Below are 26,182 nucleotides of genomic sequence, written 5' to 3'. Positions count from 1 at the left end.
CTTTGCCCATAGGTCTTTTGACATCATTGCCCTCTTCTGAATTTGTGGCTTGATCTTCCCCATCACCATAATAATTTTCTGTGGTCAGATTCTTTTTCTGTTGTTTTTTGGTCATTTTTTTTTCCCAGCCTTTTTCCTTACTTTTAAATTTGAGCTCTGCGTCTGGGGTGGAAGGACACTGTCCCAAGTTTCTTGTGCCAGAGGCTGTAGGCTCTGGCTGCTGTTGCCCTGAGGCCCATTTAAAACTCCTGTCTGATGCTGTGCCGAGGAGGTTTGGTTCTTCTGGAGGTTGTATGAGTCTGGTAGCTTGCTTAGTGCTGAGCCAGGGTCCCAGTGCTTGTGTGTGTTGAGGCCATGGGATATCTCTGCTTTGGCATCTACCTGTTTTGTCTGGGACTATACTGAAGCACTATTTGCTTCTTGGAATTGGCCTTTCCCGTGACTATGCTCAGGCATGTGGAGTGTCCTGCTGTTGGCATGCTCTGCTATACTGGGGCTCAGGACCTCCCATTGATTTGCTCAGGTAGGGGTTGCTGCTGGCTTACTTCCTGAACTTCCTGTCCTGTACTGTGCTCACCTTTTAACTGAGTGAGACAGACCTTTCCTGGTGACCTTCCAAGTTTCTTGGGCTATAAGATTGTTTCATCTTGTAGTTCTGGCCCTGCTATTCCAAGATTCATTTTGAGGCACTATTTTATGGTTTTTTTCAGAGGTGAATATGGGAGAGTTAAGTGATTTCCTGCTTACTCTGTCATCTTGGCTCCTGGAAGTCAACGAGCAATATTTTTAAGATAAAAAAAAAGAAAGAAAAAAACTGCATAACTGATCAGTACATCAAAAAAGTCTGAAAATATGTGTAATATACAGTATCTTTTGATCTCACCTCTGAAAATAGATAGGGTGAGGGTGTCTTCCATTATCTCTTTCCTTAATTCCTTGTCATTTTGCAACATTCACTTTTGATTTCTTTTGTTCTTTCCATTTTTGTAGTCATTTCTCTTTGTCTCTTTTTAAAAAATTCTTTATTATATGGGATGGCTTTTTTTTAAAGGGGGGAGATATAAAGCCAAATTTGTATTATCATTAATATTTATTAGTAGGTATATCAAGAAATTCTTTTGCATCCAGTGGAAGAGTATCTTGTTGTAGGAAGTGTTTTTATGAATATCACAACATCTTAGTTCTACAATAATTATGATTACTCAAGTACTTGTATTATTTGACATTCTATCTTGATAACCAGTTTCAGTCTTTCAACAGCTATGAAGGACTTCCTAAATTTAACATCTCAAGAGCCTATGATTTTAAAATGTCATTATTTAATCATCTTTTTAACACTTTAGTCTTTGAGCCAACTAGTATTTATTAATGACTCTGTTATGTGCCAGGCACTGTGCTAAGTGCTTGGGATATAAAGAAAGACAAAAGAGAGTCCGTGCTTTTAAGGAGCTTATGGTCTAATGAGGGAAACAATATGAAAACAATTATAGAGATATAAGCTATAGATACATGGATATATTATATAGATATAAGCTAAGAATAGCAGGCAGGCACTCATTAAGAAGGACTGGGAAAAACTTCTTAATAGAAAGTCAGATTTTTACCTGGAATTTAAAAGGAGTCAGGAGGCAGAGAATTTTAGTCATCAAGGACAGTCTGTGAAAATGCTCATTCAAGAGCAGAAATGTCTTATGTGAGGAATAGCAAGAAGGCCAGTGTCATTGGATTACAGAGTATATTGAGAGAGAAATAAGGTGTAAGAAGACTTGAAAAGTAGATGAGGCTAGGTTATAAAGGGTTTTTGACTTCAAAGAGAATGTTATATTTGATTCTGGAGGTTAGGTGACAGGGAGCCTCTGAAATGTATAGGGGAAGTGACATTTAGGAAGAAACACTTTAGGAAGATCAGTATGGCAGCTGAGTGGAGGATGACATGGGAAGAGACTTGAGGCAGTATACCAACCAAAAGGCTGTTTCAGTAGTCCAGATGTGAAGTGATGAGGGGCTGCACCAGGGAATTGAAAGTGTCTGAGGAGAGAAGGGAACATATGTAAGAAATGTTAAGAAGGTAGAAATGAAAGCACTTAACAACTGATGGGATATAAAGAGATGAAAGGAGGGGAGAGCAAGAAGAATCAAGATGATTCCTGGGTTCCAAGTGTTGGTAACTACAAAGATAGTGATACCCTCAGTAGTAATTGAACTGTTAGGAAGTGGAGAATGTTTGGGGAAAAGGCAATGAGTTCAGTTTTTGACGTAGTGAGTTTTAAGATATCTGTGGGACATCTAGTTCAAGATAACTAATAAGCAGGTGGAAATGTGAGATGAAGTCAGGAGTTATATTAGGAAGATCTGAGAGGCATCTGCATAGAAATGATAATTCCCATAGACATGGGAAATGATTGCATCACCAAGAAAATAGTATGGAGAAGAGAACCCTGGACAGAACCTTAGGAAACCCCCATGGTTAAGAGGGGTGAAGATCCAGCAAAGGAGGTGTAGGAGTGGTTAAAAACAGATGGTAGGAAGAGAATCAAGAGAGAAGTGTTATAAAAGTCTAGATAAAAAGATATGGAGGACAAGAGAGTGATTGACAGTGTCAGATGTTATATAGAAAGGTCAACAAAGATGAGAATTAAGAAAAGGCCAGTAGATTTGACAATTTTAAGATATTGTTGGTAATTTTGGAGAGAGTAGTATCTGTTAAATGATGAGCACAGAAGCCAAACTATAGAGAGTTAGGAAGAAAGTTTAAAAAAAACAGGTTAACTATTATAAACAAACTTCTCAAGGTATTTATCCACATTTGGAGGAGAAGATATAGGATCATAGCTAATAGAGATGGAAGGAAAGTGTGCATGTTATATGTTCAGAACCATGGCTGCAGTGGTGTTGCACAATGCAACATGGGTAAGTGCTACTAGAAACACTTTGGATTCATTACATGTTTGATTTTTAATTAATTTTTGGTCTTTGCTTGTTCAGAAACCATTTACTGTTGCCAAATTTTTTTAACATTCGTTTACACAACCCTATATGGGATCATAACCCACAGTTTAAGAAGTGCTGTTCTAGAGAAGATGGGATGGAATGGGATCCCTTGTGCATGGAAAGAGATTTGCCTTGGCAAGGAGAAAGTCTACCTCTTTAAGTGAAATGAGTGAAGAAGATAGTTGGGGTAGGCATCTGAGTAACGTGAGATGAAGAGGGGAAAAAAGGGAGCTCTCTGTAAATGGCCTCAATTTTTTCAGGGAAATAAGAGACAAAGTTATCAGCTAACAGGGTTAGAAAGAAGTCCAGAAGAATGAAAAGATTAAGAAAAGCTGCTGTGGTGTTTGGGAGGTATAAAGAATCACTTTGCCACAGTGAATCCCTAGCTGAAATTCAATAATGTAAAGTTTTAGTGGACCCAATCTGTGATTTTGAGATTTTTCTCCATCTTTCCTTTGTAGTTTGTGGAATAGGAGTGAAGGCAGTGAATGGTACTGATTAGAGACATTATAATAAAAATTAACTTTGGGTATTAGTGCATCAGAATATTTAAAAGCTTACATTTGGACTTTGGACTTCGTTACAAAATTCTATAAGGATCAAGCTGGTAAAGAGAGTCTGGGCAAGTTCTCCAACTTAGAAAACAAACTAAGGAAAACAACAAATACTCTTGGGTCTTGCCACAAGTTCATTAGTATTTACCAAACAGATATGTAATACAAATACAGCTTTTTAGATTTTGAGCTTTTAAATCCTCTCTGATTTGAATTTGCTCATTAAGGTACATTTAGGAAAGTTCTTATCTTTTTACATCATAACTTCCTTTCCTCTATTTTGTCTCTTCCAAAGAAAATGTCATGCAATTCCAAAAGGCTCATGAAGAAAAATACTATCCACATCCACAGAAAGAATTACAGAGTTTGAATGCAGATCAAAGCATACATTTGCTCTATTTTTTTTGTTTTGTTTTGTTTATTCTTTCTCTTGGTTCATTCCATTGGTTATAATTCTTCTTTATGGCATGTCTAATGTGAAAATATGTTTAATATGAATGTATGTGTAAAGCCTATATCAGACTGCATGCTGTCTTGGGAGAGGGAGAAAAAGTAAAACTCAAAAGCTTGTGGAACTGAATGTTGTAAACTAAAAATAAATTAATTTTTTTATTTTTTTATTTTTTTTATTAAATTTATTTATTTAACTTTTCACAAAATTTTGGGTTACAAATTTTCTCCCCTTTTATCCCCTCCCCCCCCAAACACCAAGCATTCTAATTGCCCCTATGACCAATCTGCTGTCTCTTCTATCATCCCTCTCTGCCCTTGTCTCCGTCTTCTCTTTTGTCCTGTAGGGAAAATAAATTAATTTTGAAAAAAGAAAATGATGTCATGTAACTGAAGGAAATTTAGTACCTTTCCAGCTGACATCCTTAGCTCAGAGAATTATGTTTTCTGCCAAGTATTCTTTGCAGTAAGGCTACATTTGTAGAATACCTGATATGATAATCCAGATTAAGTTTATAAAAGGACTTTATAAAAGGACTCTTCTCTTTGAAGAGAGTGTTCCTTGTAAAGGTAGTCTACAGCATTTAAATCATTTGAAAAGCATTAATTTCTTGATAATGATAGAGAAATCTTAAAACCTAAAGTACAAGGAATTCTTGCCAATTAAAGATCAGTAATAAATTACAATGAAGTATTCATTGAAAGTAAAATTTCCAGCACAGAAGCTTACAAAAATTTCAACTTAATAATAAATCTATCATGCTTTTGTAACTTTCAAAGAATTTTTATGTATGTTCTCTCATTTCACCCTCACGACAGCCCTTTGAGAATAGGTTAAGTTGGTATTATTATTCATCATTTGAGGAAACTGAGGCCCTATCTCCTCATACAGTAATTTTCACAAATAGTCATTTTATAAACATTCATCTGATTGAATTAAGTTGATTTGAATTGAGAAATTGTGACATCATATTGGTAGTATCTAGTAAAATCAGTACTAAAAGCTAGATCTGTCTTCCAATCCAATGATCTTTATATAACACTACCTTCCTTTTCAGGAATGCATCCATTTAGCAAAATAACACACATAACATTCTAACATATTGACAATAAAGTATTCGTTGAATGCCTACTATATACCAGACATTATGGAACACAAAGGAAGTACTATGGTGTGCAAATTACTTGGGACAAACAATAATTTTCATTTAGTCAGTAAACATTTATCAAAGACCTACTATGGGCCAGGCTAAGTGCTAGGGATACAACAAAAAAGTAAAATATTGCCTGCACTCAAGGAGTTTACAGTCTAAGAGGGGAAACAAAATGCAAACAAATATATGCAAACAAGTTGTGTGCAGGATAAATAGGAGGTAATTAAGTGAGAAAAGCATTAGAATTAAGAGGGATTGGGAAAGGGTTCCCATAGAAGTTGGGATTTTACTTGGTACTAAAAGGAAGTGAAGGGAGTCAGTAGGCTAAGATGAGAAGGAAGAGCATTCTAGGCCTGGGGGACATTAAGAGAAAGAAAGTGTCTAGAGGTGAGAGATGATGTGTCTTATTCATGGCACAGCTAGGAGCCCGGTGTCAGGGAATAAGGTATAATAAGACTGGAAAGGTAGGAGGGGAAAGGTTGTAAAGGGCCTTGAATGCCAAATAGAGCATTTTGTATTTGTTCTTAGAGACCATAGGAAGCCACTGGAGTTTTTTGAGTAGGGAGATGACTTGGTCAGACTTGAAATTTAGGAAAACTTGCTGAATGGAGGGTGGATTGGAGAGTGAGAAGAGACTCTTAAGTAGGCAGATCCATTGATAGGTTTATGAAATAGTCTAGGTGTGAGGTGATCAAGGACCTGCCCCAGAGTGGCAAGTGTCAGAGGAGAGAAGGTTGGAGGATATGTTTTAGATATGTTGCAAAGGTGAAATTGAGAAGCCTTGGCACCAGACTGTCTGTATGGGAGTTGGGGGGTGGGAGTGGGGCAGAGTTGATGAGTCCATGATAACTCCCGGGTTGCAAGACTGAAGGACTGGGAGGATGATACTGCCCTGTACACAGGGGCTTCTTAAACTTTTTCCATTCTCGTCCCTTTCAGCACTTCTTAAACTATGGGTCAAAATCCACAGTTTAAGAAGCACTGCACACTAATGGGGAGGGTGGTAGGATAGGAAGGGAACAGTTTAGGAAAAAAGCTATTAAGTCTAGTTTTGTACATGTAGAATTTAAGCTAGACATTCAGTTTGAAATTTCTGAAAAGCAGTTAGGGATTGAGAATTGGAAGTCAGCAAAGAGGCTGGAGCAGAGTAGGTAGAATTGAGAATTATCAGCTAGAAATGGTCATTGTAATTAAATCCATGAGTGCTAATGGAATAACCAAGTGGAAGTGATGTAGTGGGAGAAGAGAATAGGGCCCAGGACAGACCCCTGTTGGGCATCTAGGGTTAAAGGGCACACTCTTGATTAGAATGCAGTGAAGGAGACTGAAAAGGAGAGATTAGATAAATAGGAAGAATATTGGAGAGAGAGGGTCCCAGAAAACTAGAGGGAAGATAGTATCAAGAAGGATTCTGTTATCAATATCAGAGGAATCAAATCAGGGCTCTCCCAGCACAGGCCAGCAAAACTCCCCATCATGACCAGAACCAAATTAAAATTGGGAAATTTGAACAATATGAATAAAAAATACAATACAACATAGATAATGTTAATTTGAGGTTTTCTACGGGGGGGGGAGCCACCTGAAATCTATTTCTATTTGACTTTCATATGACTAATCAAAAGTGCTAAAGGTAGTAAAGAAGAAAAGAAGAATGGGGATTAAGCAATTGGATTAAAATTTAGAGAGGACAGTTTTGATGGAATGGTAAGGTCAGAAGCTTGATTGTAAGGAGTTAAAATGAGAGGAGAGAAGGTGGAAGTACCTTTGCAGTCTGCCCTTTCAAGGTTTAGCAACAAATTAGGTGATGGAAGAATCAGGGTATGATTATAGGCTTTTTGTTTTTATAGGTTTTTCAGATTGGGGGAGACATAAACATATTTGTAATAAGCAGTAGGGAAGTAGCCAGTTGACAGGGAAAGACTTAAAATAATTGGATGGGGGACTGGGTGCCAATGTTGGAGGAAGTAGGATGAAGTAAAATTGCTTGAGTAGATAGAAAAGTTAGGCTTGATAAGGAAAGGAGTAACACTAATTAATCGTGTAAGATGGGAATGAAGGACATAATAGTGACAGAAGGCATGTGAATGAAAATGAGATGAGGAATAGGGGAGAAGGCACTTAGGATGACCTCAATTTTTTCTGTAAAATATGAAGCAAGGCTTTCAGCAAAGAGATTGGGAGAGGAAAAGCCATTGGAGGTTTGAGAAAAGATGAAAAGTTTTGGAAAAGCCACCATGGAGAATAGGATAGTGAGTTGATGAGGGAGATATAGTTAAGATCAACTAATAGCAGTAAAGGCCTTGAGAATTGAGGGCAGCAGATGAAGTGGTATAACAATTTTTTTTAATGCACATAGGTGATGTGAATAAAACATTGGGCTTGGAATCAGGAAGACTCACTTTCCTGGGTTCAAATCTTGCCTCAGTCACTTAATAGATAGCTGTGTGACCCTGGGCAAGTCATTTAACTCTGCTTGTCTCAGTTCCTCATCTGTAAAATGAACTGGAGAAGGAAATGGCAAACCACTCTAGTATCTTTGCCAAGAAAACCCCAAATGGGGTCACCAAGAGTCAGACACAACTGAAATGACGGAATGACAAACATAAATTTTTAGAAGACCCAATCACAGCAGTTGTGTGATTTTCTCCATTTATGTGTATAGGAACAGAGGTAATGATGGTGGGAGTGATCCAAGACTGAGGCTTTTTTTTTTTAATTGGTTTCATTTTAGAACCGCACTAGTTATGCAGGTAGGCTTTTCCTTACTCTGGGCTGACCTAGAACATCTGTCCTTGAGTAGATAAAACCAGATTGAGCAGGGTTCCTTACCTTTAACTTTATTCTTTCAGTTGAGTGCTAATTTATGTTCCATAAATATGCATGCTGCCCACTTCTAATTCTTTTTAAAGAAGGAGCATTATTACTCTAAAACTATGGGTAAAAGTTGTAGCTCTTAAAGATACTGCAGCAGTTATTGGTGTGGAAAAGTCAGCCTTTTTTTTAAGAGTCATTCAAGCCCACAGAGTACGTTGAAAATGAAAAATGACGCTAAGAATGATAAACTATTACTTTGAAATGGCTTGCTTAATCCTCAGAAAACAAAGCAAAGCAACTGGCATCAGAAGGAGTTGTTATTGCTTACTCTATGGTGTAACACAGATTTCTTAAAATTGAAACAGTATATGGAGAAGACCAGTTAATTTTTTTTAATCTCAACTCACCATTGCCTTGAAAGTAACATTTGTCACAAGCAAGACAATATATAAAGACTGGAGTACTGAAGACTGGAAAAGGATAAATTTTACTGATGAAACTCAAGGCTGTACCAAAATGGAAATGTTATCCAGATACCTAGGAGTTCCTGTAAGGTTTGAGTGTCTTGATCAGACTATAAAACACGCAACCTAAAAATGTTTTAAGGATTTTTTTTTCTTCTAGTAGGTCTGGAAGTTTTACTGCCTTTGAGGGAATTGTAAACTTTGATAAATATTCTGATATACTAAGAAGCAGAATAATTCTAGAATCATAGTAATTCCCAAATGGAGATGGAAAAATGTTGTCATATGTCATGAGAAGTTAAGAAATGTACCCAAAAGAAGGGGATAAACATGCCTTAATGACTTGAGAATTCCTATAATTTAAACACTATTAAAAATCCATGGGCTAGATTTGAAAAATCAAGGCTAGATTTGAAAAAAGTGCACTTAATAGCCAATGTGATAAAAATGTAGTTTCATGATGAAGAATTGAAAAGTATGTCAAAGTCTTGTGAATTCAGTTCCAAATTGTACAAAACAAGTAGAGTGAAAGGACATACTATATATTTTTCAAGTGTTAAAGATGTAACAAGTTTAATGTTTATCACATAAATATATATAATTATTTTGCTTTGTCCCATGTATTTCTTATTACTTTAAGTGGTCCTGCCCTCAAGAAACAACAGTCTAGTCATGTGAATAAGATCTGCATGAAAATAACATCTAACATTTATATGGCACTTTAAAATTTGCAAAGTACTTTAATGAAAAATTCATTAAACATTATTGATAAGCTTAGTTAAGGGTTATTTTAAAGCCAAAAGACAAAGTACTAATTTCAGGCAAAGTTAGATTAGTCCCCCTCCTAACTAGAATGATGAGAAATGGCATGCTGGTGTGATACTTCCTGGAAATTGTTGCTTAAGGATTCTGACTTAAAGGGCCCTTTTTAAAGGTAGCCAAGAAACAGACTGTATTATTTCTTAATTGATGAGTTGTTTTCCCTTGTAAGTGTAATAATATGTGTTTTTTTTCTTTTGGTGGCTTTCTGAAAAGGAAAAAGAACTTTCATTTTGATTTTACCTTAAGGTATTAATCTCTCTAAGTACACTTTCTCTCCTCTTTTTTTGTGCTTTCCCCAGGCTGGTCTTTTAAGTCTTGTTTAACAGTTTTTGCAATTTGGGATACTTAATTTATACTTTGCATTCCAAAATCTATTTTTTTTGTCTTGGTGCTCCCAATATTTTTGCCACAAAATAAGTCTATATTTTATATCCTTTCTAGAATATAGACTAAAAGACACTTTGCTGTCAACCAATTTCTATCTTGATTTCACTAGCTTTAAATTACAAAAATGAAAGTATGTGTAATACCACAGTTAGTTGTTTTGGGAAAGGTGCAAGAAAAAGTTTTGTGGATGATGCTATTATATATAAGAAATCAAAAGGCATAATTTTTGTCACCTTTGTTGTGCCTTCACCGAGCTACTATGTAATTTGAAAGCAAGACAACTTGCCTTGTTTCTGCACCCCCATGTTCTAAACCATAAAGATAAATTTACAAGAAGAGCAATTTGTAAAAAAAAAAATTTTTTTTGAACTCATTCCACTGCAAAAACATATATGGGAATCTTTGGAACCCCAAAACTCATATGTAATGCTGCTGGAATTCTGCAGTAAAATATCCTCTTGCCTTTACATCAAGCTCATTTGAGAATGATATAACAAAGAAATCTACTACTTTAATTTTCCCAGGGAGATAGGAAGAGTTTAATATAAGCTATATTCTACAAAGGTCAACCACAGATAAAGACTTGATACTGCTAATCTTCACTGACATCTAAGTATTTCTCTTCAGTGAGCTGGAAAGTTTTTATTGAAGTGCAGAAAGGCTCTTTTAAATAGATAAATACATAGATACGTAAGTACAGGCTTACCTACTAGGAGTTCTATGTAATGATGATTCCCAATTTAATGTGTAAAAAATATTTGCCACAATAGTAACAAAGAGAGAATTAGAGAATTCTAGCCTGGAGGATGAATTCCTAGAAGACCTGAAGCATGGATTTAATTATTTCACTTAATTCCGTGGTTCTTAGTTATAGATGAAATTTAAGAGACCATTTATGTTTGTGCTACTCTGTTTGCCCTACCTTGGTTTCTCCCACACTCTTGCTGCACTCTGAATGATGAATTAAGAGCATCACCCTGTACCATTTTGTGGTTTCCATAAAAATCTTTTCAGGCCACCTCAGAAAATTACTCAGATGCCAGAATAGACCATGTTGATCCATAACTGTAATAAGTTATGGTCTTTGTAGTGCACAGAGGGGAATGGTGGAATTTAACTTCACCGGTCAGAGTGAATAGCCATACTATATACTTTCCATTATAAAAATGATCTTCCTCCACAAAAGATACTCTTATCTTTATATTAACTTTAACTTATGAGAACATTCTCTGTTCTCAGAGCTCAGGTGCCTTTTAGAATAAGATTGACATTTTATCCTCAACCAAGGTTGATTCTTCTTGCCAAGAGAATAAAGAAAGCTCTTCGCTTGAATTACAGCAATGGATAAGTCCCTTTCTGTCCTACTTTATTTCCTTAGTTTTTTTCCTAAATAATTTGAGAATTGTTCAAAAGTTGAACTTTGTATAGTATGCCATTCCCCAAGTGTCTGGTGTATTTGAAAATGTGATGTAACTCTAAAGTCTTTCTAAGCAGAAAGAACAACAAATTTAACCTATTTTTTTCATCCAGCATTCTTGCTCCCGAAGCAATCATATCATTGCTTTAAAAAAAAAAAAAAGGCTATGCGTTCTGGGAGAGGAGCTACTTCCTGGAAATGGCTTCTGTTTTATAATTTAAAAATGCAAGGTAGAGAGACAACTTTGGTATCCCTATATTTGCTCTGATAAATAAGTCTTTATTACCCTGGGGAAAAGACCAGTCATGGTGTGTACCTACCTATGTATTTTTTTTCTGACCCTCCTGGAGCTTTATCATGACCAAAACTATAAAGACCTTTTTTCAACCCATTCTTTCCTAATAGTTCTCAAATCAAGGCTGATAACCAAATCTGATCTGTATTATTTCTTCTATCTCCAAGAGGCTTGAAGCATGTACTGCTTGTGAACATGTTGTGTATCATGTGAAAGCTTTTTCTTAGTCTTTTTTTGCTAAGTGTGATCAAAAAATATTATTCAGTGGGGAAAGGATTGGGCTTTAGGGAGGAAAATAAATGAATGTATCTCCCCTCTCTATTTTCTGTTTTACACTGGGTGACACATTGTGATGAGTAGAAAGCTTTATATAGGTAATGAGTCACATCATTCTCAAATAATGGCCTAGTAGGTGTATGAGGTGTATGAACTAAGCTCACTGGTATTAATAAGGTGTGCTATTTTGTTGCAAATTCTTAGATCTTGACATGCAAAATGTTAGCCCCCTCCTATGATCAGGAAACACCCTTATTTCTCTCTTCCTCTAGCTTGATCCATCCATACAAACAAATTAATTTCAAATGATATTTAACCGAAGGCCTCCCCCGAGAAGAAGTGGGAACAGAAAAACAAGCCCCTTATCTAAAAATAATGTCTCCTTCTTTGAGAAGAAAAACCAATTATTACATTTATACTAAGAGTTACCAATGTTAGGAGCATAATTAACAAATATGGAAATAGCACTCTCTCAGCTAGGAGTTTGTACATACCCAATTAATGCTTCATGGGCATTGTTTTGCTTTTGTGTCCTCAGAATGGAAAAGAGACTATTACAACTGAAAAACAAACCATATTCTGTGCATTCCTGTCAAAAGCAGTTAGTCCTCCCTATGAGACATTTGAGTTCATTCTTTTTTTCAAAAGTCCAGTGTTAAAGCTTCCAGAGCAAAGAAACCTATAAAAAAATCCAAGAAGGAACAAATAACTGTCTATATTTATAATGCCCTATTACATATTTACTAGATTTTAAAGCTAATACAATAAAGTTCTTGTCACTTGGTACTGATTATGGGGGGGAGGCTAAGAATGGCTATTAAGATATTAGTAAGTGGTTGTCTTAGAACAGGTAGGGAATAAATGGTCTTACCTAATATTTGGCTTCATCTCAAGCTGCAAATACCATCTCTTAACCTTATAGGAAATAAGGAAATAGATCAGGATAATTAATACTTTTTCTGCAGGTGTTCAAGATGTTTCTTGTACTGAGAGACTTATCTCCTGGATTCCCTGTGTAGTAAACATAAAGAATCCCCTTCCTCTGTTAAGTTATTATCACAAATTTCAACAAATCTGTGTGAATACTCCCTTCTCCAATAGTGCAGATAGAAATTCATAAATGCCCTCTCCTTCTGTACAAAAAAACAAACTCTGTGCCCTTTCTTGCCAGTCTATCTCCATCACTGTAAAGGTAGAAGGAATTGAAACTCATCTTTATTTTTCTTTGTTTCTTGGGTTACTATGGCCAAAGAATTCATAGTCAAGTGGCTAGTCTACTGATGGTGAGCCTTTCCATTCCCTAGCTAGGCTGACCTTTGGAAATCAGATGTATTCTGTTGTGAGGACTAGACCAAAGCCTTTTCAGCATAGTAAAATCTGCCAGAATTTGTATTCTACCAGAGTAGCCTTTAAGAACCCAAGATGACCTCTTCACCACAATGAAGCATAGGAGTAAGGCCTTGGTGGAGGTGACCTTTAGTTCACAAAGGCTGTTTTTGCATAGTGCAATATTTGACAGATCTCATTAAAAAGCAGTCTACTTCCCAACGATCAACCTAGCTACTTATGGAGAAACTAACCACCAGTAAATAGCCACTTGGACAATAAATTTTTTGGCTAGGGAACAAAGCCCAATATTAAAGGACTTTCAGTCTTCTTTGTCCTCCTTTCATTTCTGTAGTAATGTAAGAGAAGCAGGAAAGGGGGACCACCTTTTTACAATTCTACTTTTAAGAAATTCCCAATCTATATTTCAAAATAAACATGGAATATCAATAATTGTATGTTACCTTCAGTAATTGAGATACATGACTCTAATAGTTCCCTTTATATTCCCCCATAGAAAAATTTTCTTCAAGGACAAGACAAAATAGCCTTGGGGAAATTAACTTTTTGTCATGCTTCTCCCAATCTTTTTGCCACCAATAACTCTATACTTGATCTGGCTTTCTGAAGTATACACTAATGGATACTTTGCCTCCAACCAATCTCAAATTTGATTTCATTCATTTTAAATTGTACAAGTGTAATAATACTGTAAGTTAGGAGAAGGGAGATGTAAGAAATAGTTTTGAGAAGAGGATGATCCTATTATTCATAAGAAATTAAAAGGAAAGATTTTATAGTCTTTTGTCATCTTTAGTTGTGTTTGCTCAGAACTACTATATAAATTGAAAAGCAAAATAATCACTTGCCTTATTTCTGTCCTCCATATTTTAAACCAGAAAGGATGGATAGATAGATAGATAGATAGACACACACACAGACAGACAGATAGATAGATAGATAGATAGATAGATAGATAGATAGATAGATAGATAGATAGATAGATAGACACACACAGACAGACAGATAGATAGATAGATAGATAGTAAATATATATTGGTTGAACTTAAGGTTGACTTCACAAAATTTTTATTTATCTGTGTAAGCACCAGAGCGTGCTGTTTTCTCCATACTGTCTTATTTGGAAAACCTAGTTTTGTTTAATCAAAAGAAATAGAGACAAGATTACAGGTAAGTTTTGAACCTCTTTCTTCATAAAGAAACAGGTATTACACAGCCTGTTTAGAATTTGACCTTATCAGTCATGTCAATCAAAGTATGTTATAAGGTCTCTGAGCATTCACTGGGTTGGGGATAGGACTATAATTTCACTGGTAGAGGAAACTACTAGGTGAGAAAATGCTCTCTATCAATTCAAGTGACCACCTTCTGTGCAAATTAATATTCTCAGAGAGTTGTCTAGAGCACTGAGAAGTTCATACAACCATTATGTATCAGAGCTGGAATATGAACTCAGATCTTCTTGGCTCCAAGGCCAATTTTTATCTACTGTGTCACTTTTGTCACCCACTGTAATTCAGAATCCCTTATTATAGCTTCTGGATGTTGTCTGCATGAACTGTGAGGTGCAGCTTGGCTTTTGAAATTTGAGCAACTTCCCTTACATTTTGGTGTATTCTCCATATTTAATATTCACCATACTAAACATGTTATTGTTCTCTTTTTTGTGCCTTGCTCAGGAGAGAAGTCTTATAAGGAAAATATTATTGCTATAATAATCCATACTGTGAATTGAATTCATATTAGTTTCCACTGCAATTTTGATACCAGTTTGAGAGATGGAGGAGTAGGAAGGAAGTAGTGATTCAAAGGCAATATGACCTTAGGATATTTGCCATATCCTAACATTAATTCTTGTCTTTGGAATATCCAAAACATGTGCAAATATGATTACCTGACATTTGTATCTGTGGCCAAAGAAGCATCTAGAAACTGCTATTGAATTTCCCTGTTATTTCCAAATATGGCAGCTGCTGAAGTAGAAAGGAAAAACCTAGTTCATTGCTTAAAATCCAGGCTGATGTGTGCTATGAAAAATGGTGTAAAAACAAAAATTTAAAGTATAAACATCTTCCCCACCTTATCCAAAATCAAGTAGGAAATGAGCAGATAAATGAAATGGAGAGAATGTGAATTGTTTAGATATTTCATCCAAAGCTTTTATTTTTTTCCTTTCTCATAATAATGACAAGCTTTTACATCCTTCTTTGGTTAATGTCTTTTGTTTTAAAATAGCATATTTTTGCTTTACAGTCTTAAGAGACTTTTGTCTAAGTTCACTTTGGAGTTTTGTTCTCACTACACTCTCACAACATGGTGCTAAAGATGCTAAAAAATAAAAAAAATCATCATGGTATGGAGATGATCTTTGGTAATGTAGTGGTGAACTCTGTTTCATTTTTTTGTTCTTATTTTTAATGCAATTCCAAGAGAACACTTAACTGAGCTAGAAAAGCTTTGAGTATGGGCTTAGTGTTTATTACTTAAAAAAAAAAAAGTCTAGCTAAAGTCAGAGATGATTATCACCACACAATGATATATTTCTTGGACTACAGCAACTCATGAACAACCTATAGCAATGAAGGAAAACCTATACCAATGAAACCACAGACCTTTTGAATTAAGTATTTGAAGTTTCAAATTAAATAAAAAGTGACCTTTGTAGGCAAGAGAAATAAACGACATTAAAATGCTTAGTGATTCTCTTTTATTTTTCCTCAAGATTTTCTTTAAAGTAGCTAACAGTTACCAGATTTTCCTGAGTGAAACTATTCACATTTTCAAGAAAGAACTCTTCATCTGCAAAGGCTAAAATCTGAGTCATGAATTTAATACCTTTTTGGTCAAGTGTAGCAGCAAGGATATTCAGAGCAGCAGTTTGTAGTTCATCCTCATCTTGAATTCTTTGCTGCATGAGGACACATACATCCTACTTTGTACACAGGTTGCCACTAGAAATCCTTTTAGCATGCAGAAATAGATTCAGAATCCTTTTTAAATTACATACTGATGGCATTAAAGAGTTATCTTAGACCTAACAGCTAAGATTATTAACTTTAAGATAAAGTTACAATTCTTGGTCCTGTCCTTTGGAGTCAAAAAGAACAAAGCCAAGAAGTCTAATCTTGCTTTCATATAAGAACCCTTCAAGTATTTGAAGACAGCTATCATATTCTCTTTGATTTTGCCCGTCTTTGAGCTAAACATCCCCAATTCCTGCAACCAGTTTTCGTATAGAATGGCTTAAATCCATTCACCTACCTGGTTACCCTCTTTTGCATACTCTCTAGCTTGTCAGGGCTCTTCTGAAACTATGACACCATTAATCAAAAACAATATTCCAGATGTGATCAACCAGGGAATATCATAGAGGACCTATCATCCCCTTATTTTCCTGGAAGCTATGCTTTTCTTAAACCACGTCCAAGATCCACATTAGCTTTTTGGTTCCTGCATCACATTGTTTGCTAATTAAGCATACATCTACCAGAATGAATTTGTTTTTATGCTTCCCCTATATTGTACTTGTGAAGCTAACTTTTTAAAACCTAAGTATAATTAATTTAATTTTTAATTTACCTTTTTCTCTATTAAATCACATCTCTGATTGAGGTCAGTGCTCTTTTTTCAGTATTGCTTATCCCTCTCTGTTTTGTGTCATCTACAAATTTGATAAGTGTACTATCTATAGTTTAACTGAGTCACTGATAAAAAAAGTTAAATAACAAGCACCAAATACAGATCACAGAGGTCTCTAGAAACCTACTGTTCTATTGACATTGAACCAAATCTTTCAACCAGTTCTTAACCTATCCAATTATGTTATCACCTAATCCCACATCTCTCCATCTTTTCTAAAAATAGCATGAGATGTTTTCAAGGGACTGAAGTTATTGGGTCTTTTTTTTTTTTTTTAAATCAGGTCATTTGCACCAATCCAGTCCCGCAATACCTCTCCATGACCTTTCTCAGCTATCACTGACAGTTAAGTATCTCAGCAATTATATGCACCAGTTCTTTTAGTCACTGAGAATATTGCTTAGGTTACTTGAATTCATTAAGGACAACGAGATTCCTACATTCATCTTACTTATCTTGGGGACTGTTTCCTTTCCTTTTTCTCATTTTCAGTTCAGAAGTCATTCACCTTTGTGGAGAAAACAGGAATGAAATATGAACTGATTATTATCCACATCATGTAGTTGTGCCTTCTCTTCTTTTGTTTTTCTTATCTTTCTCCAGTACAAGTTTTTAATATATTTTTTCTTCACCTTTCCCTACCAGTCCTGACTTATTAAAAACTGTTAATTCCCTCCACAATACTTTTATAGGGCCATGGCACACTGTTAAATTCATCCTCTGCTACCTGCCCTTGTTTCCATCTTCTGTACATATTTTCAAAATTTAAATTTATTGATCAGTTACCTTTGCATTCATATAAGTCTCATTAAAGCACTTTTCCTTTTCCTTCTCCCTGGAATTGTTTCCCTTTGAATACTCAGAATGACCTGCTTCAGTTTACCCATCTGTAGCACCAATGAGATGTTCATAGCACCTACAATATCCTGGTGCAGTTCTTAATCGCAAAATACAACACCTCTCCACATGGAAGACAGAACCAAAACATTTATTCAGACACCAGAAAGCCAAATCCATCACAGCAACAAAAATCCATACACAATAACAATGCAGAGCACAACACCAGCCCCATGCCTTCACCCTCCTAGGTTTCTCACAAACCAGCTCCATTAAACAAATCACAAGCAGTCTTCCCTTAAACAAAATGCCCTTCTCTCACTCACAGCCAACTACAGGCTTACCTGCCTCCTTCAATTCTGACTTCTCTATGACCAGTTTCCTCTCAGCTGTTCTCTAGCTCCACCTCTTCCTTTTCCACCCTTACTATTTCACCTATTCAGCAAACTCCTCCCTGCACAGGCTCCACGTGACTCAGACTCATGTGACTCAGGCTCCCATGTGACCCAGGCAGGTCATATGGGCCTATTAATGTATGGAAAAGATCTTCCATTTAAATCACCATTACACCATCCTTCCAGCTCATTTCCCCCCATCCTATTTGCCTTTGCCTTTCTTCTGATTCTCTGAAATCTGCTTTCCAAAAATCTAGGGTACACATCAGTCTACGCCTGACTTTCCTCTTCTCTGTCATAAAATCTTGAAGGGTATATCCATGCCAGTTCCACCCTCTTAAATCAGTCCAAAATAGAGTTTTTCCTAAGAGGTTCTTCCACCATTTGAAAGATAGCATTATTACTTAGGCAAGGCAAGAAACTACTGGCTATTCTTGTTCTGTAAAACAAACAAAAAAAAAATATTTCCTGGTTAAAGAGAAATCTCTAACAAACATTTGGATGGATAATTAAAGTCTCCCATCACTACTGAATCATGTCTCTGTGCAAGGCTTGTCATGTTTCCCAAATTCCCTTATTTATTTCCTCTTCCTGTACACATAGTCTTTTACACTAAACTTAGGTTTCTCTCTCATTTGCTTTTCTCCTTTCTGGTGCCTGGTTTTCCTCAAATACTATTGTTCAGATGCTCTTGTGCATAAAAATGAAGTCAGGCCTCACAGCTGTCAGGACGTAAAGGTTGGCATTCAGATGTCTTTATAAAAAGAAATAACCTGGACTGACTGTCCTCAAAACTAACCTTTCTCAGGAGTACCCTTCAGTAGTAGTGAAATATAGTCAGCTTTTGCCAAAATAATGGATACATATCAGAGTTAATGAGAATAAAGCCACAGCATTGGTTAGGGTTTGCTAGCATTTAGATAATTTAGATTATTCTTCATATCTGTTCTTCCCCCAACCCCCATCTTCATGATATAACTTTAGTCTTCTAGATGTAAAGATGATGGGCGCTCTTCCTTCTCCATCTAAGATGCACCCTCTTAAGGAAATTTCCTTCTAGGAGGGTGATGTGTAAACTCTTAAATGTAGCAACTTCCGAACTTGTAATTGCCCATAAGGTAACCACCAACTCAAAGAAAACACACAATTGGTTTCTCTCTTCTCAGTCTTTGTGTTAGCGCATGTCTTCCTCTGCCATATATTTTTCCTTCATGAACTCTTTATACTTCATCTTCTTATACAGGTTAAGTCTATCCTCAGAAACTCTATTGCAGTCCTATGCCCAGAACAGAAATAAAAATTCAAAAGATATGAAGAACTCAAGATCTGTAAACCATAGGGCCACCTAGGGAAGCACATACAATTCTCCATTTGTTTCTCCTACAAGTCTCCAATAATTGCTGGAGGAAGGAAGAGACAGAAATAGACCTCATACATACACACACCAGAACAAAGATCTGCTTGACTAGGATCCATGCTTGAAATCCAAAGAATATGTATAGAAATATTGCATTATAACACATTGTTTCACAATTAACTGAAAATTAGTCTCTAGTTGTATAAATATCACACTATTATTAACTATCATGCTCTAAGGCTTAAACTTACTTAGAGTTCTTCTAACTAAAATCTTCAAGCGTATAACCATAGACCTCCTAGTCGGCCTTTTTCACTGTTTAACTTTATGCTCTGCCACCCCCTTTTGGCAGAGGAGATCATTTTTTGAGTGAGTCAGATGTGAAGACACCCGTCTTGATTTTGAAAATCAGATAGCAGCTTTCATTGAGTTCATGCTTTGTGAAGAGTGAATAAGGTAGCAGAAAGACTCGTTTGGAGTCTCTTATTTTTTCTTAAAATTAATAAACTCTCCTTTCTATTGATACTGGGATTGGTATGCACATATCTGTTAATTGACTTTACCTGCAGAGCTAGGCATTTGTCTTTTCAGCACATCTTTATGTTAAGGATAAGCTTATTACCATCAGTGAAACTGTAGTAAATATTTTGAGAAAATGATAGTATATTTTTCACAGTTTGTGAAATTTTACAGTTTTTCACAGTGTATAAGAATGCAGAAGTTATATTGTTTCCCTACCTTGAACTTGAGTTGAGGAACATTTCATTGCTCACTCTTTGTTCCTCATATCTATTGGTGAAACCTAATTTGTCAGAACTATTGTTCTGGGGAAGTATTTCTTCCAAGCAATCCAAGTTGTTTTGGGAAGCTGACAAATCATTTATCAATGATGTTATTAATGTAGTTATTTCAAAATTTTCTAATCCCCTACTACCCTTTGTGCAAATTATCATATGTACAACCCTCCTGTGTTTTCCTTTCATGGTAGAACTCTAGTTTTAGAGATTATGTTAGGATTTTTTTCTTATCTTTTTTCCTCCTCCTTCTCTACTCCCATTGAGAAGGGCCATACTTAAAGTGAGCTCCATGACTAAGTGATGTTTTTACATGTCCAAGGTGGTAAATCATCGACTTTCTTAGGTCAGTTTTTTCCTCTTCTTATTAGCTCTATCCAAGATTTCCCAGCACTAATTTCACCTATGTCTGCCCCACAAATTGGAGTTAGAAATTGGGCAGAAGAAAAAGAGTAACATTGCCATAGCCTAAGAATTTATGTATAAATAATTTTTGCCTTAAGAAAAAATATCTGAGGCAGAGAAGCTTGAATCACTATAGGACTATCATCACTTTCAAATAAAATTTAGTTGTAATTTTTGAGTTGCTATTGGAGTTCTATAGATGTGTCTCTTGAGGGGTATTACATATCTGTGTTCCCTTTGATGGATAGATAAATGAACTATTAGGAGAAAAGCTCAGGAGTTATCTCCTCAAAGAGTTCAGTCAGAAGTACAGAATAATTAGGAATTCTTTCTCTGTTTCTTGATTTATTCAACATTAGTTATTTTGGTTGTGCTTTTTAGAAGCCTTAATTTTTATAAATTCAGAATTCTTTTGTTGATAGTCATCTGAAAATGGGAGCTCCAGTTTTACTAGCAATTAAAAAGTGATTGTCCATTTTTCTGAATAATTAAATATTTGATCACAATTCTGACCTCTTCCCTTTTCTACCTTTCTTCCATTCCTGGCTCCTTCAACCACCACCCTTGCCCCCAACACCACCCTTTCCACAGAATCTGCTTTTTGCCCAGGAATTCTAGGCAGACCTGACACAAACACAAGTTTCAAAATTGGTCTGCAAGCCAAGAGTTTGGAAGATTCCTTAGAGGCCATACAATCCAGTAGCCACACCTGAAAAAAAGAGTTATCTTTACAACATATCTAATAAATTAATTAAATAAAATAAAACCTTTGTTTCCAGACCTCAAATGAGGACAAACACTCTCTTTCCCAAGGCAACTCATCCCACTTTTAGATAGCTCTAGTTTGTAGGAAGTTCTTCCTTACATGAAATTTAAATTTGCTTCTCTGTAAATTCTGCCTTTCGTTCCTTGTTCTCTTTTCTGTGGCCAAGCAGAATAACTCCCCTTCCACATGACAACTCTTCAGTTCTTGAAGGCCAACTATATGATACTTTCCTCTCAGTCTCCTTTAGGCTTAACATCCCAGTTCCTTCAATTGGTCTTCAGTTGGAATGGACTCAAGGTGCCTCACCTTCATAGTTGCCCTCCTCTAGAAACTATCCAGATTATCAGTGTCCCTCCTAAAATGTGGCACCCAGAACTATATGCCACACTTCACTTGTGCTCTGCGCATAGCAGAAAACAACATAACTATTACCGACCTTGTTCTGGAAGCTGTATCTCTTAATGTAGCTTTTGATTGCATTAGCTTTCAGGGGTGCTGTATTAATAAATTGAATATATATTACACTGAGATTGGCATCCAAACATGGTAGATAGCTCTTTGGTCCTTGTAGTATATGCCAGGGTTCTGATATAGATGCATTCTTTTAGTCCTAAATATTTTATTACCAACAGTAAGGGTCTAGTGTCAGAGTATAGCTGTATGGGGACTTTGATACTGGGTTCGCAAACTCCTGTTATTGGTTAAGTGCAGAACTGAATGTAATAGAGCTGATTTTTCCTCCTTGCACAATGTTAAGATATATATCTTATTTGGTATGGTCCTTACAGTGTTTTGGGGACAGTTAGGTGGTGCAATGCCTGGAGTCATGAAAATTTATCTTTCTGAGTTCAAATCTGGCCTCATACACTTACTAGCTATGTGACCCTGGACTAGTCACTTAAACTTATTTGCCTTAGTTTCCTAATTGTAAAATGAATTGGAAAAGTAAATCACAAACCACTTTAGTATCTTTGCCAACACAATCTCAAATGAGATCATAAAGAGTAGAACACAACTACAAAATGACTGAACAACAACAGCAAATTACAACTTATTTTCTTCTCTGAATTCACCAGGAGAGAAAAGTACCTTTTATCATAATTTACTGAGAAAATGTCTTCAGACTTAACATAACCAAAACAGGACACAGTATCTTTCCCCCAAAACCCACCTCTCTACCATACTTCTCTGTTGTTGTCAAAGGTATTATCATTCTTCCAGTTTCTCAGGTTAATAACTTCAGTGTCTGCCAGGCCTAGAGGCCTGAGGGCTACCCAAGTCTTCCCTTACCTCTACCGGAGGTCTTCGGTTGGCCAAACCGGATGCTCGTATGAGAGAAAGGACGTTCCAGAGTCGAACAAGGGTTGAGCTTTATTTCAGGGTCTAGTTACAAGTGCAGGGGAATTCTTCCTTAGGAGGGAGCGAAGAATCTCCCAAGGAGGCAAAGATCTTACAATAAGAGATTGGAAGTAGAAGTATAAGCGGGGAGAGAGGGGGAGGGGAGAGAGGAGAGAGGAAAAGCGGAGCCTTCTGTCCGGTCCGCTCCGCGCCCCTCCGCCCAAGAGAACTTTCAGGCTTTCCTGATCCTACTTAAACTCTCCAGCAGCATAGTTTGCATCTGAATACCGTGCTGTTAGGTGTGCCCAGATCCGGGACAATCTCGAGGGCGGGGAGAGCTCTCTCCCATCACATTTCTCACGGGAAGAGGTGGAAATACACGAGATAGCTCGGTTCACCTCGATTCCCAGTCGTTTCCTGGGGGGTCTCGTGAGAACTCTAAGATTTAGAAGTTCCCACCTTTACCCGCCCGAGACTGTCCACCTGGAATTGAGCTTCCATCCCCAGCAAGTGTCATCCCCAACTCCTCATGCTTCCTCACCCAACATAATCATTCAGTTGCCCGATACTGTATTTTCCACCTGAGACATCCCTTGAATCTGCTCTGTAAGTAAAACTTCTCTCTCCTCACAGAGCCACTACCTTAGTTCAGGTTATCACCACCTTTCATCTAGGTTGTTGCAATTACCTCCTTACTGGTCTCCATGCTTTCCCTACCTCAAATCCATCCTACACACAGCTGCCAAAGTAATTTTTCTTTAGCACAAATCTGACCCATGTTATTCCCCTACTCATTAAACTCCAGTGGCTCCCTAATGTATCTATGATCAGACTTCTCTGTTTGGCTTTTAAAGCCCTTCACAACAAGGCCCCAGCATATTCTTCTAACTTCATTATATATTATCTGTCCTCCTATACTTTTTGGCACTAAAAGGACTTTCTGTTTCCTCATACGTGGCATTCCCATCTCCCATCTTAGGGCCTGGAATGCACTCCCTCTTTACTTCCGTCATATAAAATCGCTTGCTTCTTTCAAGATGTAACTTAAGCACCATCACTTTCATGAAGCCTTTTGGTGGAGTTGGGGTGAGGGGTGAGATAGGTGGGTAGGAAATCCCTAACAGCTTTGTAATTATTTTGTGTTGTTATTTATACACTTATGTATGACCATGTTGTCTCCTCTAGTAAAATGTAAACTTTGCAAGAATAGGGATTTTTTTTGTCTTTTTATCCCAGTGCCTAGCAAAGTGCATGGCATATAGTAGATGTTTAATAAATGCATGTTCATCAATTAATTGAAAATAGATCCCAGTCTCTGTAAGGTCCTTCTTCTTCCCATCTTGAAATCCATTGACTGATGTCAGTTCCCTCCATGAGGAGGTAACCCTTCTCACCAGAGCCAATCCCTCAATATGTAACCATGATCCCATCCTATCTTGTTCTCCACCAGATTACCCCTATTACCAGCCTCTCTCTGTTTCTTTTCTCTAATCTTCTATCACTCCTATCTTGTGGTTCCTTTCCTCTTTGTTGCCTTTTAACATGCTGATGTCTTTTGTCTCACTACAATTTTGAGGGAAAAGTATTCTCATTAGAGTCGACCATTCTTTCAAGCTATGCTCCTATAGATCTCCCTTAATATCCAGATTCTAAGAACATACTACATACACTTACTGTCTTTACCCCTTTTCTCAGTCTTCCATTGCATTGTGACTTCTCACCTCATGTCCTCGTTAAAACTACTCTATCCAAATTTGCCAATGATCTCTTGATCGACAAGTGGAATGGCCTTTTCTCAATGCTTGTCCTGCTCAGCCATTCTACAAGGGAGGACCAAGAAGGGAGGCACTGGGCAAATGGCCAGTAATTCAATCATCTTCGCACAGTTAGATATGTGCACTGATGTGTTCAATGAATAAAAGCTGAAAATATCAGTTATTATTTATATTTGATGCCAGGGAGACTAATGATTGTCTAAATGCTCTATGTACATGTAAAATATGAAATCAGGAAGTCCTGATTTCAGATCCTACTGCAGACTGTTACTAGCTGTGTGACCTTGGGCAAATCATCTCATCTGCCTGTCTCTTCATCTGGTAAATGGGGATAATAATAGCACTTTTTTTCCAGGGTTGTTGTCAGGATCAGATGATACATTTAAAGTTCCTGCCCTCTCCTTCTGGATACTGTCTTCTCTTTTGTGTGTCATTTCTCTCTCTTGGCTCTTCTCCTACTAATGTTATCTCCTGTTTCCTTTGTTGATTTATCATCCTTCCTCCTAATTATCCCCTATGCTTTATCCTATAGGGGTCTTCCTCTCTATATACTCTTTTAGTGACCTCATCAGCCCCCATGGTTTTAATTATCCCCTTTATTCAGATAACTCCCAATTCTCTTATCCTCTCAACCTCATTTTCTCTCTATTGAGCTCCAATCATACATTTCAACTGCTTATTGCATATTTCAAACTGAAAGTCTTATTGGTATCTCAGACTCAGCATATCCAAAACTGACTCATCTTCCCCCCAAAACTATCTCCTTTCTGAACTTTACTTTTTTGTATAGGGTACTACCATTCTTCCAATTAGCCAGGTTCACAGCCTTGAAGTTTTCCTCAACTACTCACTCTCCCTTACTCTACATTTGCCATATCTTCTTGATTCTACCTCCATAATATGTCTTGCAATCCATCCTCTTCTTATTCACATGACCACTTTAGTTCAGGCCCTTTTTGGACTTTCTGCCTCATGTCTCTCCCCACTCCAGTCCATCCTCCACACATTTTCCTGTAGTACATGTCGGACCGTGTCATTTCTTATTACGTTCCATTGTTCCCTCATATCCTTAGATAATGATAATCTCCTGTGTTTCATTTTCAAAGCCCTTCACAACCCCTCCCACCCTACCCTTCCAACCTTATTATACAAGGCCTACACTCTTCTGTCTAGCCAGACTGACCTCCTGAGACCCAAACTGGTTCCTCACACATAGTCCTTCCTTTCCTGTCTCTGTACCTTTACAGTTGTTTTCCTTTATGCCTGAGATCCCTTTTAAAATTCCTTATTTCTTTCAAAACTGCTCAAACATCACCTTCAACATGAAGCTTTCTCTGGTCCATTCCCCCAACCACACCTCCAACTTTTAATGTCTTCCCTCCCAAAGTATATTTGTAGTGATTTTGTATATAATTAATTTTGTACATATCTCTTCCATTACAATGTAAACTCTTTGAGGGCAGGGATTATTTCATTTTGTGTGTGTGTGTCCTTATCATGTAGAATACAGCCTAGTATGTAGCAGGTTTTAAATAAATGATTATTTGATTGGTTGCTTGTAACATTTATGATGACCAGATAAGTTAGTGCTGCTGAGTTTCTCTCTCATTGCTGGCAATTGAATGCTGAAGAATTACAAACCAGCACTTTTGCCTTTTGAGTGCTTGCTGCATGCTTTATAGACAGGTTGTTTTCTGAATGTACTTTGAAAGCAAGTGTTAACTGTCTGTGTTTTCCTTGCTCTTAGCCCTGATGAAGAATCTTCCCAAAAGTTCATTCCCTTTGTTGGGGTGAGTATTTCTTTGACATAGCACTGGGAGTTAAGTACGTTTCCTAAGGTGGTTACCGACTCATCTCATCAGTAAATTACAGCCAAACTGCCAGGATTTCCACTACAGTCAA

General features: G+C 36.8%; 1 protein-coding gene across 6 annotated transcripts in view; it reads left to right on the top strand.

Moving 5' to 3' along the window:
* Positions 1-26,182, top strand: part of PACS2 (phosphofurin acidic cluster sorting protein 2) — a 193,099-nt gene that overhangs the window by 143,249 nt on the left and 23,668 nt on the right. For all 6 annotated transcript variants that reach the window (XM_072629677.1, XM_072629676.1, XM_072629679.1 and 3 more), the window contains one exon: positions 26,028-26,070. In XM_072629677.1, the coding sequence (XP_072485778.1) occupies positions 26,028-26,070 (43 nt within the window). The remainder of the gene's footprint in view (positions 1-26,027; positions 26,071-26,182) is intronic.

Source organism: Notamacropus eugenii, chromosome 1, assembly GCF_028372415.1.
Source record: "Notamacropus eugenii isolate mMacEug1 chromosome 1, mMacEug1.pri_v2, whole genome shotgun sequence".
In the NCBI taxonomy this organism is placed as follows: domain Eukaryota; kingdom Metazoa; phylum Chordata; class Mammalia; order Diprotodontia; family Macropodidae; genus Notamacropus; species Notamacropus eugenii.
Note: the sequence above shows the minus strand (reverse complement) of the source record. Positions and strands in the feature narration are given on the sequence as shown.